Raw genomic sequence first — 17365 nt, 5'->3', positions numbered from 1 at the left:
GGTAGAACCAGATATCATTCCTGATTTTGAATCAAGTCTCTTCTCTTTGGCCAAAATCGCTTTTTATGCCCTGTACACTGACCAAGGGATGCTCTGCTCTGCTCTGACAGACACGCTGGTGTCTTGCAGGCACCGCATGAACCAAGTTTGTCATAAGAACAACTGCCCTCATTTTAGAGGGGAAGACTGGGGAGTTGGGATGAGACCCATGCCGCAGCACAGGCGAGAGCAGAGACATTGGCTCCCTCTCTCCCATTCAATTGCTTTACAGAGACAATTTGCTCAAATTTCTCAAGTTTCTCTCTAGCTCAAGTAGCCAAACCCTCATATCCTTCAGCCACAGGGATTATTAGATTACTTGATCAGTTAATTTAATCAGTTTGTAAATGGGATTTTTTTTACCAACTTCTGTGCCTTTTCCAGGGAATGTAAGAAAAATGACTTTACTAGCGTTTGCCGTCCTGCTCGCCTTCATCCCAGCTGAATCCGCAAGCAGCAGATACCTCCCCAAGGCAGCAAGTAAGTCTAACTCTCCAGGGCACTGGTCTCATGAGTGGCTCAAGACCAGAGGTGATGTTACTAAGCAGGGAGCAGGGTCCAGGAGGTGTCTCTACCCCCTCAGTGCCCATTGCTGCCATGGGACCTACCAGAGCAGGTGATGCTGCCCAGCCCCACGTCTGCACTGGCCCCGGTACACCCGCCCTGCCCTGCAACCCCGTGGGGCTGGGTAGCACCGCTGATGTTTACAGCCAGCACATTTTCCTCTTGCAGTCTCCAGCCCCGTGTTTGGACCGCGGCAGGTGTATGGTCTGCTCAACGGCTCGGTGACCGTGAAGTGCTTCTATCCTCCCACCAGAGTGAACCGGCATGACAGAAAGTATTGGTGCAAGCAATCATCTACGGGCTGCACGACCATCGTCTCCACCAACGGCTAAAGCGCTAAAGGCTACAAAGGCAGAGCCTCCATCACCGACTACCCGCAGGCAGAATACTTCCAGATCGACATCTCTGAGCTCACGGAGGCAGACGCAGGCACCTACCAGTGTGGCGTTGGAGTCAATGGCAGAGGGCTCTCCCACAGAGTCAGTCTGGATGTTTCCGAAGGTAATGACGGTCTTGGGGCCCCTTGAAGTGTTATTTTCTTTTATTTTTTCCACCCCTTTCTAACAAGGTTCCACAGAGAGTCTATCCAGTAGACAAGAACTCAGGATGTTTCACACTTCCCAGAAACAGCTGGGTCGATCATGCTCTGACCAGGAGTGACACGGGATCACATAATATAGAGAAATAGAAAGAGATCCTATGCTAAAAAAAAAAATCCGAAACACCTTATAGGGGACTTGCACACAGTTACTGGCACAGCAGGCAGCAGACAGTGACTGGTGTCTCTGTACTCCCAGGTCCACATCTGCCCGAGGCAGCTGAGCTCTTCTACACGGAGCTGCACGGCACTTTGACCATGTCCTGCAGCTTTGGGGAGGAATCTGTGAGCATGAGGAAATTCTTGTGCAAGATGGAGAAGAATGGCTGCCATAACATCGTCGATAGCCACGGGAACGTCAACAACGATTACGCAGGGCGCGTTCTGCTGACCAATGAGGCGCCCCCAGGCACATTCAGCATTGTGATAACTCAGATGGGCTGGGAAGACTCTGGCTTGTACCTGTGCGGGGTTGGCACCTATGGGGAGAACGGAGAAACGAAGGAACTGGACGTGCATGTCTATGAGAGTAAGCTATCCTCAGTGTTTTTTCCCCTTCACCTCTGCTTCTCTTTAGGAGCATCACTAGCAGTCTCACTTTACTTAACAAGAACTTAGATTTCCTTTTGCAGAATGCTTTTTTCCTATCCTCTCATCTACATAATTCTTTCTATACACTTAGCTATCTGTAACGCACAAAACCGTCACTAATCAAGCCTGTATCAAGACTCAACTTCCCTGGCTGTGGCTGGCTAGCTTCCCCAGTCTGCCTAGCCCAAACCTCCAGAAGGTGAATTCTGCCTACCGGTCTGAGACAAGCCAACTGTCTAGTCAAGTCTTAGTTCCTTAAATCTCAAAATAACAGATATAGAAAGGAGAAGATCTGCTCTTCCCCTAAGCAAAGGGAGCAAAAACTTAGAAAGTGACACACTAAGGCATCAACTCTCCAGCGAATCTGGGAAAAAGAAAGGTCTGACAGACCCTTTAGGGTCAATTCCTAGCAGTGCCAGGACAGTCTCTTGCCATCTCCACCCCTGTGCTTCGCCCAGCCTTGCTTTAGCTTAACTGCTTTGTTTGATCTGGGATACTTTTTCTCTTGGGAGGGTGTCACATGGACAAAAGTTAGACATGTGTAGCCACTCATTTTGGTTTTACTTCCAGAGACGAATGTTCCTCAAGAAAAGGTCACAACGATCGGAGTAAAAGGAAGTTCAGTAACTTTCAGATGCCGCTATGAGCCTCTAAGAAGGTCCTCGCTGAAATACTGGTGCAAGTGGAGGAACACAGGGTGTGCTCGGATCATAGACAGCCTCGGGTTCGTGTCTCCCTTGTATGAAGGAAGAGTGGCCATATATGACAACCCAGCTAACAAGACGTTCACCGTCATCCTCAACCAGCTGAAGGACAGTGACCAAGGCTATTACTGGTGCATGACAGACGAGGAAAAGGAGCAGCAATCATCAACCGAGCTCAAGATCATAGACGGTACGAGCTTGCCTGTTGGTAGTTCTCTGCCTACTGAGTAGTTACCAAACAGCCTCCTAAGAACCACAAAGAACAGATGTGGCTGGTTTGAGAAGAGATGTGAGCTCTGGCTCCGTGCTTTATCTCATAAGGCAAAACACTGTCAATTCCCCCACACTCCAGCAGGGAAACACAAGGCTTCACTTTTATGGGAAAGTGTTCACAAGGGTTTCTCAGGCACGTATTTCTTAAGCCTTGCAAAAGAAAATACCAAAACAAAACAGCTTTCACCCAGAAATGCATGTACAGCATCCTTAACACTAATTTAACGATGCAAGGAGGGCTTTCCTTCAAAGATACACCTCCTGCTTCACCACCTCTAGCAGCACCAGTACCTGTAGACTACCATTCCCACCACTGAAACCACTAACTAACATTTGTCCTTGCAGGAGAGCCTGGACTGACAGGAAAGACAGAAGTGGAGGCGCAAGTGGGATCACGGGTGGATTTAACTTGCTCTTACCCGTGCAAGTATTACTCCTACCAGAAGTACTGGTGCAGCTGGACCAACACCGGCTGCACCCCCATGCCTGCCTCCGACCAAAGGCAGTCGGGGCCAGATGTTTCGTGTGACACTGACAACAAGACAGTCATCCTGACCTTCGACTCGGTGGCCAAGTCAGACCAAGGGTGGTACTGGTGCGGAGTGAAGCACAACGGCCTCTTCGGGGAAACCATGGCGGTGTACCTGGAGGTGACTGGAGGTGAGCTCCAATTCAGGGGTTTTCCTGCTCCTCAGAGCTGTGAATCCTGCTCTTCTCCTGAGAGAAAGTCCTCTCCATCGCCACTAGGTTGCAGCACCTCAGAGCAGAAGTGCTCTCATCCAGGCAGCCTCGGCAATAACATCACTCCGATTTTGCACAACTCGTGCAAGTGGATGTTCTCATCCACTCAATGGCTTTTGCTTCCCAGTCATTAAAAAAAAAAAAAAAAGCCACCAGGCTAAAAATCACTTCCTTCCACACCATTTTTACTTTTTAACTCCACCCCTTACTAATCATTGCTATTACAATATGCAGCATCATTTAGCTTAAGCAACATCTGACACCTGCCAGGTAAAGGACTGCATGTAATTCAGAGACACATCTTGCTCCAGGGAGTTATCTTAATAAGCAGGAAAACAGTAGAGAGCAGGAAAGGATGGGATATCACCAACAGCAAGGAGCTTAGTTTCAGCTTTGGCGCAATACTCTGGAATTAGGATGTTTTTGTCACAGAGGAGTGTTGTTAGAAGCAGTTAGCACTAGATATCCCACAAGCAACCATCCTAAAGTGATGGTGGCCAACGTGAAAATAAACAGCCTCGTTTCACAGCCTTTGCTGGGCAACGAGCAAGAAATAAAAGCAAGCCAAGCAAAATTTGCTCTGGAAATACTTGAGGCAGGACATAGGAATGCAAGACTTCCAAAAGCTTGCAGGCAGAGAGAGCCTAGTTGGGATTTTGGCAATAAATTATTTGGAACGAGGTTACTTTAGAAACCTAAACCCCATTTGCAAGAGCCTCTCACGTGCAGCCAAAATCCCTTGCCATTCCACATGCACTAAACTGGTTTTTGTGACACCGTCCCCATGCTGCTGCTCACATGACTGACCCCAACTTGCTTCCTTCCTGGGGGATACAGGGAGCGGTGCCGACCGCAGCCTCAACCTCCTCAACGTTGATACCCCCAGCCACATCGAGCCCCCCAGCGACGCTGAGCCCCCCAGCCACGCCGAGCCCGGCTTGATTCCCCGAGGAGGGGACCAGAGCGACACTGGGGTGCGAAGCGCAGCTGCCTCAGAAAGGTTCGTTCTCTCCAAGCATCTACCATTTATTGTTTCCATGAGGTTTAGACCAACCCCTTGTGGGCACTGTGTTTGCCCGTCGCGTATATGCTTAGGAACAACAACAACAATAAATTCCTGTCCCCGAGGAACTTATCTCAAAACATCAGAGATAAAGAAAAAAAACCCAAAACATTACAGCAAAAGGCAAGACAACTTAAAATTAATCTCTAGCTCAAGAAAATGTGGTCCTGGAGGGGGACGATTAGAGATCCCGTGTACAGAAAAACTAACTGAAAATACTTCTGTTGAGAACTTGATTTCACACGTTTAAAACCAAGCTGCCGATGTAGCTGTTCCGGCACAACCTCTGCCCTATGTTTTTGTTTGGGTTTTTTTCTATTACACATGCTAAGATCTGGTTTGTTAATTGAATTGCTTGCTCAGATTTACCATCCTATACAGATTTTTAGACTGCTGGACATTCATATACATTATTCAGTCCTGAATAATTAAAAAAAAAGTAATAATTTGTATTGCAGAGTTTAGTGACAGATCTTTCCCTCCATTCCAGCTCTGATCAAAGCCACGGCCCCAGTAAAATTACTTTAATCATGGCCCCCGTGGCTGCTGTGTTCCTGGTCCTAGTGACAGCTTTCGCTGTCTTTAAATACAGACAGCTGAAGAGATCTGGTAAGTCCCAGCATTTTCTAATACCTCAAGGGATATCGGTGATATTAAGAGGTTGTGTACGCCCCAACCTGTGCTGAGCTGCTCCCATGGCACCTCGCCGTGCCACAAGCAGGCAAATGACCCTGCTTCTCCCCCAACCCCATCCATGCTCAGCACATGGGGGTGCCCGGGCTGGGACAGACCCCCCAGCTCCGTGCTGCCCACTTGGGCAGAAGTGGTTTGGATGCTGAGGTGGTTGCACCAACTCAGAGGGAGCACACAGGGTGTTTTACCTCCTCCCTCTTACCAGACCTGGTGTCCGTCGGGAGCTACAGGACGAACATCAGCATGTCAGACTTCGAAAGCGGGAAGGAGTACAGCGCGAGCAACAACGCCTGCATGAAAGAGAGCCAGGAGACTCAGATAGGAGGGGATGGTAAGCTGGTGACAGACAGGTCACTCTCCTGCCCCAGCCCCGGGAAGGGGGTGCTGGACACCTACAAAGGCCGCAGAAATACCTGCCCATCATGCTGTAACACCTCCTCTTCTCTCCCCACAGAGTTCATCACCACCACGGCCGCCCCAGACAACACTGCTGAGACAAAGAAGGCAAAAAGGGTAAGAGAGAGCCTGGGAGACACCAACAGAGCCCTCCAGCCTCTGCAGAAGGAGGTGTCCTTCCCCAGGGACCTTATTTATAGCCAGGTGCTCTCCATCTCACCTGGGGCCAGCCAGCTGCTGCACATCAGCCTTGATGGGGGGAATTTAACCCTCTCTCGTCCCCAGGTTTTTGTAGAGACAATAACAGCAGCCACCTTGCTTCAAACAGGGTGTCAAGGTAGTGTCAGGAAGATTGGAGTTGGGTTGTTATCGTAAATAGGAAACACTCTGGTACGCTGATGGCCAGAAGCCAGAGCACATTCCCACCTCCCAGCCTTGTGGGGGGCAGAGGTGGGCAGGGAGGTCTCTGCCTTTGTGAGGGCTGTGACTTGCTCCTGTGGTCCCTCCTTTCCTTGTCTCCCCTCCTGTTGGGTAAGATCAAGGCTGAGTGGCACCACTGAGCAGTAAATGAAGGAGCCAGATACAAGCCCTTCTTTTTAAAAGTCTCTAACCCAAAGCGGTATGTAGGTGTTGTAAGTACCAAGAGCTGAACTGGAGCTGTAAGAGAACACATTAGGAGCCAGTAAAACTCAGGAGCTTTAGGCAGGTGAGCCGGGTGCCAACATGCAGGGCCAAGCGTGCCACGGAATCCCAAACCCACAAACATTCGGGATCTGCCTGGGCCATCAGCACCAGCGCGACCCACTGGACAACCCCACTCATCCGAGCCTGCCCGTGTCATCCCAAGAACCTCACAGCCCATGTCTCACTGTCCTTCCCCCTACCAAGTGCTGCTGTCCGTGCCCAGGCACCTCACGGTGTCCTCCTGTCCCTCCCCAGAACTCCAAGGAGGATGCTGACCTCGCCTACTCCACCTACCTGCTCACCTCCAGCAGCATCGCGCAGAACGGGGCCGGGGGAGCCAGCGCAGCCCCGGCCGTGCCCCCCCAGACCTGGGATGGCAAGATCTGAAGGCGAGGGACCTGCTCTGCCTTGAGGATCAGAGCAAGATGTCAGAGCTGTTTATCGCTACCACAATTTGCTATAGCTTGACCTTTTTCTTTTGTTTTTTTTTTTGTTGTTGTTGTTGTGGGTTTTTTTTCCTTAAATTCAGCTTCAGGTGGTGATTTAGGAGGAATTAGGTTTGGTGCCAAAGGGGACAGCTGGGCTGGAGGCACAGGTCTGGGCGAGCAGGTTGGGCTGGGTAACATCAGATCAGAGCCTGGTCCTCCTCCAGTATGGGGGGGCTCTCAAACACCAGATGGTTTGTTTAAAAAGGAAAAAAATCAGTTTCTTTAAAAGGAAGCTGGAAAACACTCTAGAACAACACCTTGAGCTTCTGATTCCTCCAAACTTTCTCATCCAGAGAGCAATACCTGCAGACCAGACGTGGTCTGAAGTGTTTTTATGCACAAGCAATAAACAATATCACTGGCTTCAGCAGACCAGGGGGACTCGCAGTCCGTGGGAGGGCAGGGGAGAGAGCACTCAAAGACTTTGCACTAAGGGTACATTGGACAGGGGAGGGGTTTCTCCTGCCTTTACTGCAACAATGCAGCATCACCTCGGGTGTTGCAAACGACCCAGGGTGGTGAAAGGAGCCCACAATTAATGGAGATAAACAGGAAATGTTTTGAGTAATGTTTCACGCATGCATTTTGGAATTGATCACAGCTTGGCATTAATTAGCATGACAACCTGTTAGCAGCCTGATGAGGCAATAGGCACCGGTGTTCGCTGGCGCTCCATCCGTGTGCATGACGCAGACCAATCTCCCCTTTCTGACTTGGAGTCAGAGCAACTGAGCCAAATCCTCCGCCACGGAGATCCCCGCTGCGACTGACCCTGAAACCCCCCTCTCTGCTCAACGAACCCGAGCCACACACCACTCACACGCTTTCCCTTGGCTGACTTCTGTTTGTCCAGGCACAAATGAGGGTGACTGTAATTAAATGTTGGCTCTTGGTCTTATTTTCAAGAGGGGATGACTAAATAGAGCAAAGCAATTTATTGATGCGTGGATTTCCGAACAGTGGCACAATGCCGCTGTCTACCCGTGCGATGAGGGTACAGAAAGCTGAATACTCTGCAGATAAAGCAATGTAGGAAGCAGCAGTGATGAAGAAGCTGTGACAAAGCAGAGAAGCAATTTTCCCTGAACACCAGGAGCGGGGTGGGCAGGTGCCTGCCTGGCAAAGAGAGTGGCTGGGTAGGTGTCCGATGGGATCTGAGCTCAAGAGAGAAGGGGCAGAAACTGCGCAGACGAATTCGGATTCCTGAGCCCGCGTTGGTTACGTGCAGCTCTGACAGCAAACCATAAAGTGTATGAATGTATGGAAAAGGGTATGAAAAGAATGAGGAGCACAACCCTGGCTAAGCGCTGACCTGATGGTGTTACAGCAACACCATAAATACATTTTTGCTGTACTAAAATGCTAGCTACGCTGTAAAATGAAAACAGCGTGGTAGCTCAGCAAGGTGCCAGGCTGTGGCTGTTTGCGTCAGCCTACAGAGACTGAGTTGTCATCAAGGATAAACCCCAATTCATTCCCGAATCATGGACCGCCCCACACTAAGAGCTGAGACGAGCTCGGCTCGCAGCGAGCGGGAGGGCAGCAGCTCTGCTGGTACTTGTTCTTCCCCTCCCAGCCCTGCATTTGTGTCTGTAGGGCTGCTCTCACATCCACATTGCGATAGTCATCACCTTACTGACAACAAGGCTCGGACCTCAAACACCAGGTTACAGCTCCTCTGCCTCATGTCCCGGGCTGCATCCCCTCGGCAGCACGGTGAGAAGGGGCTTGGATATCAGAAAGGATGTGGTGGGGCCAGGACAGGTCTGCACCTGCCCAGAGTTGCTGGAAGCGAATGAATTATTCTGGTGCAACAGGAAAGGCGTGAGCTTGCAACGTGTCCCCAGGGCTGAGCAGTCATAAAGCTTCAGGAGAACGCTAGGGTTTGGAAATTGCTGAGAAGAGAAAACCCCTTTCGCTCTCCCTCTGTCAATCCTCTTCCTCTTCAGCCTGCCCTCCGGCAACCTTTTCTCAGCTCCCCTCTTCCTGCACCGCGCTGGGAGCAGCGACCATGAGCCAAAATCCTGGGAGAGGTGCAGGGGCCGAGAAACGCGGGTGGGCTGAGCATCCTGCCAGCCGGCTGTGCCTGCAGCCTCCTGCCCACAGCTCCTGCTCCTTCCCGTTGCCAACACTTCCATCTGACACCTCATTCCCCGGGCTGCTGCCGCTCTGGTTTGCAGCACGTGGGAGAAGTGAAAGCAATAAAATGTGCAGGGATTAGAGGCACGCAACCCTCCTCCTGGGATGCAAAATCGAAGAAATCTCATCCAGTCTGAGGCTGTGGAATAAATCCTACTCTTCTCACTCGAGCTGGGATCCAGAGCCCATCACGATCAATGTAAAGATCCACAGGGACCTCAGCAAGGAGCCCCAGCCCCTTCCCCAGGCTGTTTGCCAAATGTGCCGACTGATTTCCTTTGGTCTGTGACGAGCTGTGGCATCCCTGCTTCATTCCTAATGATCTTTCTTTAACAGAAAATCCTGGTACGTGCAAGATACCTGTCATACTTAAATGGCTGATTTCAAGCTTGATAGTGTTGAAAGTCTGGCCTTCGTGAGCGCTGACAGAGCATGGAGGGCTGTGTTCCTCCGTGGATGCCTTGGCCCCAGGATGAATAAAAGTCATGCTACAAAGCTCTACGAGAAAGCAAATTAGGAGAATCAAAGCTCCAAGAAGATTTCCTTCGTCATAAGCAAATATTTGAGGAAGGATGGTGAGCAATCAGGGAGATCTTTCCTTTAGAAGTGAATCACCAAATCGCGCTCAGCGCGGAGAACGTGCATATGTGCTGTAGGCAAATGTTGGTGAGCCCACGCAGCCAGGGCACCAGCCAGGCCCTTTTGGGAAAGGACAAGGATTCTCCTCCTCACCTGCACCTCTTCTTTCTGCTGGAACCCACCGGACTGACACAAGGTTCCGGTGATGCTGGCGTGCTGCCAGAGGTCTTGACAAGCGTCCTCCCATGATGGGCATGAAACCAAAGCAGTAACTAGGTTCTCCGTGAAGACACGAGGAATCTTATTCCATAATAAAAAAAAAAATCCTATCAGAGAGCCTCTTCTGCAGTTAAAACCTTCCCTGTGTCAGATACTACAGCAATATGCAGATTAACATCTTGGGGGAAAACACAATGGAAAAGGGATTTAGAGCATGCAGAACCAGTGGGTACCAGCAATGTGTGTGCAGTCGTTGGGGGCTAAAAAAACCTGAGATGGGCGAAAACAGACCAGAGCTGCAAATAGTGCACAGCAGAAGTGGTCTCAGGGCCAAGCAGGGGTGATTTAATGTCACTCAGGTCTCATCTTTTGTCTCTCTGGCATACCAGGAGGGATGCATCACCTGCGGGATGCTAGCCTTAGTAGGAGTGACGGTATCCGCTGTGAAAGCGCACCATGGTGAATTCAGAAAATTTCACCAACAAGAAATGTATAATTCCTCAGAATTTTGATGAAGAGACTCAGCATAGTTTCAAGTTGGGTTTATTTACAGTAATTGCAACAGATTTCCACAAAACTTACTACTGAGTGTCAGTAAATTACACAATACCTTCAAGAACTTTTTTCTATTCAGCAACCACATAGCTTGCATAAAGCTTTTTTTTTTTCACTGATAAGGCATAAAAATATCATCTCAAAAGGAAACACAGACTTCTAAGTCCTCACATACCTTCTAGGACCAATTCTTGGAAGCATTTCTCACACTGTGCCTGTCATTTCAGCCAGATCAGTCAGCAGCAGTCACAGATTGATGAGCACTCCTCTGCAGCACCAGAGCTGTTCCAGTGGGCACTCAACACTCGTGAACATACATTCACTACACAAAAATCTTATAATTTAAAAAATGCTTTTATTAAATGATCACAGCTATGTCTGCTAGCAAGAGCAACCCTTTCAGGTTTTCCCTTGGGAGCATCCTTTGACAGAAGTCAGGTAAGTGAATGCTACACAGATTTGATCAAACTCGGTATTTCCATCTTCATGCAGGACCCTGATGATGCTGGTGAACCACTCGGTGTTTGGCTGAGCACAGCTACAACCAGTGACAAACTGAATCCATCCAGCACATTATTTTCTTGCTCATCGCTGGTGTGTGCAAAGTCCCAGCAGCTTCGTTAGCCCTGGCCGTTAGCAGGTCGTTAATGCTTTTCTGCTCTCTAGTGAGACTTCTCCATCCAGTCTAGTAGGATGTCCAGCTCACCCAGGGACTTAATCGCTGCAGATGTGACATTCAGCTGAAATGATGCCAAGGAACAAGTCGTAAGCAAAGATAGTGAGTAGAACCCCGTGTAAAGAGGATCGGAGTAACTGCGTTAATTACTAGACTTAGCCATCAACTTACCGCCTCATAGTTCAGAAGTATTTGCTCAAATTTCTCATTGGATTCGTCTCCGCATATGCACTTATTTTGCTCATGCTAGAAAAATGAGATTGATTTTATTAGTCTGGGGGGAGTCATTTTTAAAAATAAGAGATCACTTTCCCATTATGCTGGAAATTCATGTATAGACACAGACCTTGTTACGCTGCAGAAAAGGCTGCAGGTCCTTAAACCAGACTTCAGCTAAGAGCAGAGTTTGCTCTGGCAGACAGAGGGACCAGATAAACGTTGCTCTTAAGAACTAAGGTGGGAGTTTGCTGATGAGTGGGCGACTATAAACATTTCTCAGCAGACACACACACTCTTTGTATTCTTGCTAAAACAGCTTTTATAAATAAACGTTTTGTGACTTTCTAAAACACTTAGTTTTATTTATACACCAAATACTAACAGGCAAAACTGAACTGTAGCAATGCCCCAAAACTTACACACTGCCCGAGTTTCTTCTTCACACTGAGGAAGGAGTTGGCTATGCTGCTGATTTTACGGTTGACATACGAATCCTCAGTCTTGCAGTGTTTGAAAACTTTGTCCACATAGAAGTCGAAGAGGTGATGGGTGATGCAGCATCGATCTGAGGACTTAAGGAATAGATTTCATAAACCGACTACATATATAGGCATTTTAGACTGATTTCTCAGGACATCCATCCTCAGCAATTCTCACTGAGTTAACAAAACAAACAGCTGATTTTATAGCTGGGCATTTGAGCCTGGGACCTGAAGCAGTGGCCCATGTCTAGCACATTTGAGTGTAAGAGAGCTGCAAAATATTTATTTGTAATATATTTCACCCGCTTTTGGATTCCGGAATAACTTTCCACCCAAATCCTGATTCACTTCCTTCTGCCTCCACCGACTGAGGTGGTGGGGAGCCACAGCAAAAGCACCTGTAGCTGGAGCATCACATGAAACAAAAACCTACCTCTGCCCACCTTTTCTGGAAAGAGTCAGGGTGAAAGCCCAGTGCAGGAACCGGCAGTGGGACACCCACCTCTTTTCACATACGTGAGCCTCATCACGTTATCCTCCCCAACCTGCGCCTGCGCTTCGCAGGAGCTCAGAAGTCGTGGTATTGATCGACTCGGACTCAGAAGTCGTGGTACTGAACGACTTCACCAGACACCCTGAGCTAGGACGTCTCACAGCGGGTGGTAGGATGCTCCCTGGTCCAAATTATTCAGAGAAAAACTGGAGAAGGGGTAAGGACACGTACCTTAACCTTGTGCAGAGAATGAGGATGAGACAAGATGCTGAGGGTCCTGATGGGGTCTCTGGCTTGCTGCATGGGAGAACACAGAGACGGTGACATTTGTGCTTGCTCCGGGGACTGGCTGAGGAGCTTCCCCAGCTCCGCAGTGCCCCGAGCAATACTTACGACATTGGCTTTAATTGCAGTGAAACCAGACCTAATCTCAGTCAGGCTCATGGAAACCCTGCAGGGTCCAAAGTGGAAGATTTTGTTCCCGGCTGTCAGCATCCAATTCAAAGCACATGCCACAGAGAAGAGGCAGAGGAGCGAGTGGGATCCCTTCATGCTGCCGCAGGACGTGAACACAGCTGGCTGCCTGGGAGACCTGGTCAAGGAAGACAATATTGCCTTGTTGTTTTTCCTAAATAACACCGATGTAATGCTTAGGAAAATATATGTATTTTATACAGTGCTTGTATATGCACACGCGTATTAAAAAACCCACACTGGCTAGTATCTCTTAAGAATTTATCTTTTACTCCACACATGCAAGAGAAAAAAAAATCAAATGAAACCAAATGTTTCACAGAAGATCCCCAAACAAGCAAAAACAAGCAAAGAAAAAACAACCTAAAAGCCAGTAAAAGATTACATGTGAATAGATAAAGCTCTTCTAAAAAAATTGCATCAGAAATATAAATACAGACAAATTAAATTTGTAAAAGTCTCCTGACTCAGAAGCAGTAGGAGGTAACTAGATGAAAGCAGCAGATCTCAAAGACTATTCATGTTGTAGGAATACAAGGACATACACATGAACATACAGAGCAAAAGGATAAAATCTATATTTTACCTTGTTGTTTGATGTGGGTTCACCTGTCCCACTGACGTCTGACCTGAAGAGCTCCGGAGAACATGTTTTTATCCAAGTAGCGGGAGGAAATAACTCTTGGATTAACTTTTGGGATTTTTCTTTCTTTTCCCAGCACCTATTTCCCTTTGTAATTTTCTGAATTAATGAGCCAATGAAAGGGACCAACTCTCTCACCCAGAGGTGTTTCCCTAACCTACAGAGGCGGGAAATCTTGGCATTGCCGCATCATTTTCCTTTCGGGAAGAAGGATGTGACCAGAAGGAGGGACCATCATGGGGGTTACATCCCCAAAATGCCAAGCCTGGGGACTGGAGCTGTGCTGCCACATCCCTCCAGGAGAGGAGCCATTCCCAGCTTGTTACTGGGGGCATCAGGATGGGGGAAGCCGGACAGCATCACCCCCCGAGGATGCCAGTGGTCCATACACCCCAGGGCTTCTGGCAATAGGATGTGTCATGCTGGTGGAAGTGGCATGACTCAGAAAGTTGGCAAAATCTTTCTCCATCACTGTCCTGGCACACGGGGCTTTCTCCTGCCCGGTCCAGGGAGCCCTGCTCTCAGGTTTGCCCCTCAGGTGGGAGGATGCTTCTCTCCACCGGCAGGTCTCTGGTAGTTGGAGCACGGAGATGTGCAGGTACAAGAGGACGGGGCTTTGGGACGGCTCCCACCTCGGTGCCAGAACTCACTTGGTTTTCAAGAGCGCAGGTAACTTGAGGGATCGTTATGGACAGTCTATTGCCCTGTGGAAGGAGAGAAATTTCACTCAAACCTTTAAAAGTCCACCAGCCCAAGGGCAGCAGGGGAGTTGAACCCACCAGCTGAGACTTTGACTGTAAAGTCTACGATTATCCTGCTACGAGCATTAGCTGCCAGGGAAAACTGGTGCAGCCAAAGTCCTCGAGCAGACCAGGCATGCTCTCATACCAACATTTCAGATCCAGACTGTCCCCAGGAAATCAGATTTTGCCAGCTGGGACACGCTGTCACACGAATGTGGCAGTACCAGTGCAAAACCCAGGCTGGTTCACCAGGCTGTTGGCTCTGAGGCCAGTTTGGCTGTTTCTCTAACCCCTCTAGATATAGGTAACCTGAGTTTACAAACAAAACCAAGCAGTTAAAAAACTTCTTGGACTACTTGTCCCCAGGAGGGAGGGTCAGATGGACTTAGAGGGCATGGAGGGAGCAAAGACACCCCTCTAATCCCACAGCACGCCTGATGCTCGGGGTGAGAGCGGCAGCCTGAGCGTGCGCCTGTTGCAATACGGGTGTATCTGCCACTGTCTGTGCGCCGGGGCTGTTGCAGAAAAGTTTTGCTGGGTGAGTAATTTATTGATAACCGTGCTCAATCTTAAGCGTATACCTGTCATCAGGGGAAGACCAGGCAAACAGATTTTATGCCCAGGCTAGTCGGAGTATTGCACAGAGTATTGCTGAAACTACCCCAGATGCATCAAGCTCGCCTCCCTCGTCCCTGTGCCTTCGCACTGCGCAACAGCCAAAAGGCAGGTCCAAATCTGCAGCAGGTTGTGTTCATCCTTGCTGAGGTGTTGGAGGGAATCTCGGCAGCACAATGCCGTTAATCTCTGTCTTCCTTACTCAGTTCCCAGCTGCTGCCTGCAATTGCAGCAAAAAATTTCGCTTGGAGCAGAGGAAGTGGCACCGGCAGCGTTCCCAGGCAGCCCGGTGCACACCCAGCCTCGGTGAGGAAACGAGGGAAGAGGCAAGGAGTTCTTACTTAATCATGTAAATTACAGATGAGAAGAAGGGATTTCTCTCCTCTCTTTTTTTTTTTTTCCTTTTGGTAACTAAACTGACGCTCAAGACAGGTCAGCCAAATGCCAGCAGGCAGGAAACAGTCATGAGCTAAAAAACGGCAGCTGCGCTGGTGGAGGAAAGATACTGGGATACAGGAACAGGAGTGAAATGTTATATTATCGGGGTCCAGGGCCTTGCTCCATTAGAGACCTCTGCACGGTCCTGGTGGGCATCCCTTGGCCTCTCTGTCCTGTCACTGACCATTTGCAGAGCAAAGGCAGCAGTGCGAGCCTCACCACAAAGGCAAGGAGAGGAGTAACCACACCAGAGGTGGGGAGACAAGCCTGATACTCAAAAAAAAATATGAGAAACTATGTGTATAATGATGGCCATCAATTACTCCAAGTGTTGGACCTGGGGAAAGTCCAAAACCCTCACTTTTCGGAGCAAATGGGATGGCATCAGCAGAGATCTCAGAATGCATTGGACCAAATCCTGATGGAACCAAATCACCCAGGCTCGGCTTTCCCCTGGCAGCCTGCCTAAGGGAGGCTCTCCTCTACCTGCAAGTTACAGCAACGTGAAAATATCCTCAATAAAATGGCAAACCCTTTCTCATACGCTCTGGGAAGGAAGAGGGAAAAGGAGTAAGAGGGACTTCTGAAACGCAGCAGCGTGACAATGCAGACAAGCTCAGTAAAATGGGAACTGACTCCCCCAGGCACTCTCAGAATAATTAAGATTTTGCGTACTGCGGCGTGCTGGGAGCGCTGGGGAGTGGGCAAGCAGTCCTTTCCCTGGGAACCTTTCCAGGCAGCTCCCAGGTAACTGGGGAGGGCTCCTCCCATGGCATTTTATGGTAGGCACACTAGAAGTACTTGCAACCCAAATAACAAAGACAGCATAGAGGGTTGTTAGCCACCTGCCGCCATGATAGGGAATTAAAAGCTAAGCCCCGTGTGTCATTAGCTTGACTGAGAAATCATTTATACAAAGTCCGTGGTGAGCAGCACAGCTTCCTGCTCATCTCACATCTGCTGTGATGCAACTTGAAAAGGCACCAAAGGGGCCGAAAGGAACGTCCCCAGCGCAGCCTGGAAAACAGCTTTCAGAGCTCTTGGACCACTCCAGCTCTCATCGGCTCCAACCAACGCCCAGCCTCGCCCAGCCAAGCAAGCGGCCGCGTTACCCTCGCCGCCACGCGCAGAGCTGGCATCCCTGCCGTGGTAACAAACCTCTCCGTTAACAGCCGAACGCAGCAGGCTGCTGCAGGCAAGCGGCTCGCTGAAGTGACTAACGAAGCAGATGTTCCTAGAGAGCCCGGGAGCTTGAGAGGAGATGAGACACCCGCTCACCGACAGCCGCCTTCGTCGGGGAAACTCAGCAGCAGCTCCTGGCTCTGCTCCAGCACCGGGGCTGGAGAGCCATGCCCTGGGCTCACCCCTACCGGGAGTTACTGTGGTCCTGCTGGGTGCCCAACTCCACCTTAATTAACTTCAAACATCCAGAAGACTGTGTTTTATCCTAAAAAATCCTTGAAAACACCCACATAAAATCAACAAGCTGTTCTGATCCGAAGGAGCCGTACTGTCAGGAACTGACCCCAAACACACACTAACACAGGGTTTCCAGTAAAGCGTTTCAGAGGAGTAAGGTGCTAGTTTCAACAATGCATTTCAATATTTCATGCTGTAAGATCCGATAATACTTTACAGACCGTTCTTGGTTTGCCATTTGCCATTCTTCGTCATTATTCATATTTCACAGCAGCTTTAGGTACACCAGCATTTCAGATATGAGGCTGGTAATGTTTTGCGTACAGATCCCTAGAACTAGACAACACGGATGACAGAAATGCCCCCAGTAATTTCAATAAAAGAAAACCCAAGACTTAATAACAAAGTCCAGCAACAATATCTGAACTCGGGAATCCTTCCTGACACCCTCCGGGAAAAGATCTGCAAAAACCAACTCAGCCACCTGAAACAAAAATGCTAATTGGATTTTACACCTCATTAAAAAGCCCTGCCAAAGGAACCTAATCCTGTTTTCAGAGGCACAAGAAAATGGTTTTTATGCACTAGAGCAGTGGTGCAAGTTGTCAGACAGCCCTACCCTCATCACAGCTTGGAGCTAGAGGGAAGCCTGACTGTGGCACTGGTGCTGTGCTCTGGGATGTCCTCAGCACCTTCAAAAATCAGAGATTGAATTGTCAAGCAATCACCTGTCCCCCTAATCCAGAGCCCATTTCCAATCTCATTTGAACAAGTGCTAATCTGGCACGGTCCTCCTGAAACCCAGGGAGTCACACCAGCCCCCAGGTGGGTGTCACC

General features: G+C 49.2%; 2 protein-coding genes across 2 annotated transcripts; one reads left to right on the top strand and one right to left on the bottom strand.

Moving 5' to 3' along the window:
* Positions 1–437: 437 nt before the first annotated feature.
* On the top strand, positions 438–6733 carry LOC104275303 (polymeric immunoglobulin receptor-like). Its single transcript, XM_009871226.1, is given in 10 exon segments — positions 438–523; positions 779–1104; positions 1401–1730; positions 2363–2686; positions 3115–3429; positions 4348–4510; positions 5064–5182; positions 5472–5597; positions 5721–5779; positions 6602–6733. Coding segments are annotated over 10 exon segments (1980 nt in total).
* Positions 6734–10988: 4255 nt separating this feature from the next.
* LOC104275302 (interleukin-20-like) lies at positions 10989–12748 on the bottom strand. The gene is made up of 5 exons (XM_009871225.1): positions 12590–12748; positions 12428–12493; positions 11641–11793; positions 11174–11248; positions 10989–11066 (listed from the first exon to the last, which is right to left on the bottom strand). The coding sequence occupies exons 1-5, from the start codon at positions 12746–12748 to the stop codon at positions 10989–10991; spliced, it is 531 nt and encodes a 176-aa protein (XP_009869527.1).
* Positions 12749–17365: the final 4617 nt, after the last annotated feature.

The sequence above is a fragment of the Apaloderma vittatum genome, unplaced genomic scaffold, assembly GCF_000703405.1.
Source record: "Apaloderma vittatum isolate BGI_N311 unplaced genomic scaffold, ASM70340v1 scaffold4216, whole genome shotgun sequence".
Lineage (NCBI taxonomy): Eukaryota > Metazoa > Chordata > Aves > Trogoniformes > Trogonidae > Apaloderma > Apaloderma vittatum.
The sequence above is the reverse complement of the archived record's forward strand: the minus strand, read 5'-3'. Positions and strand labels throughout refer to the sequence as shown.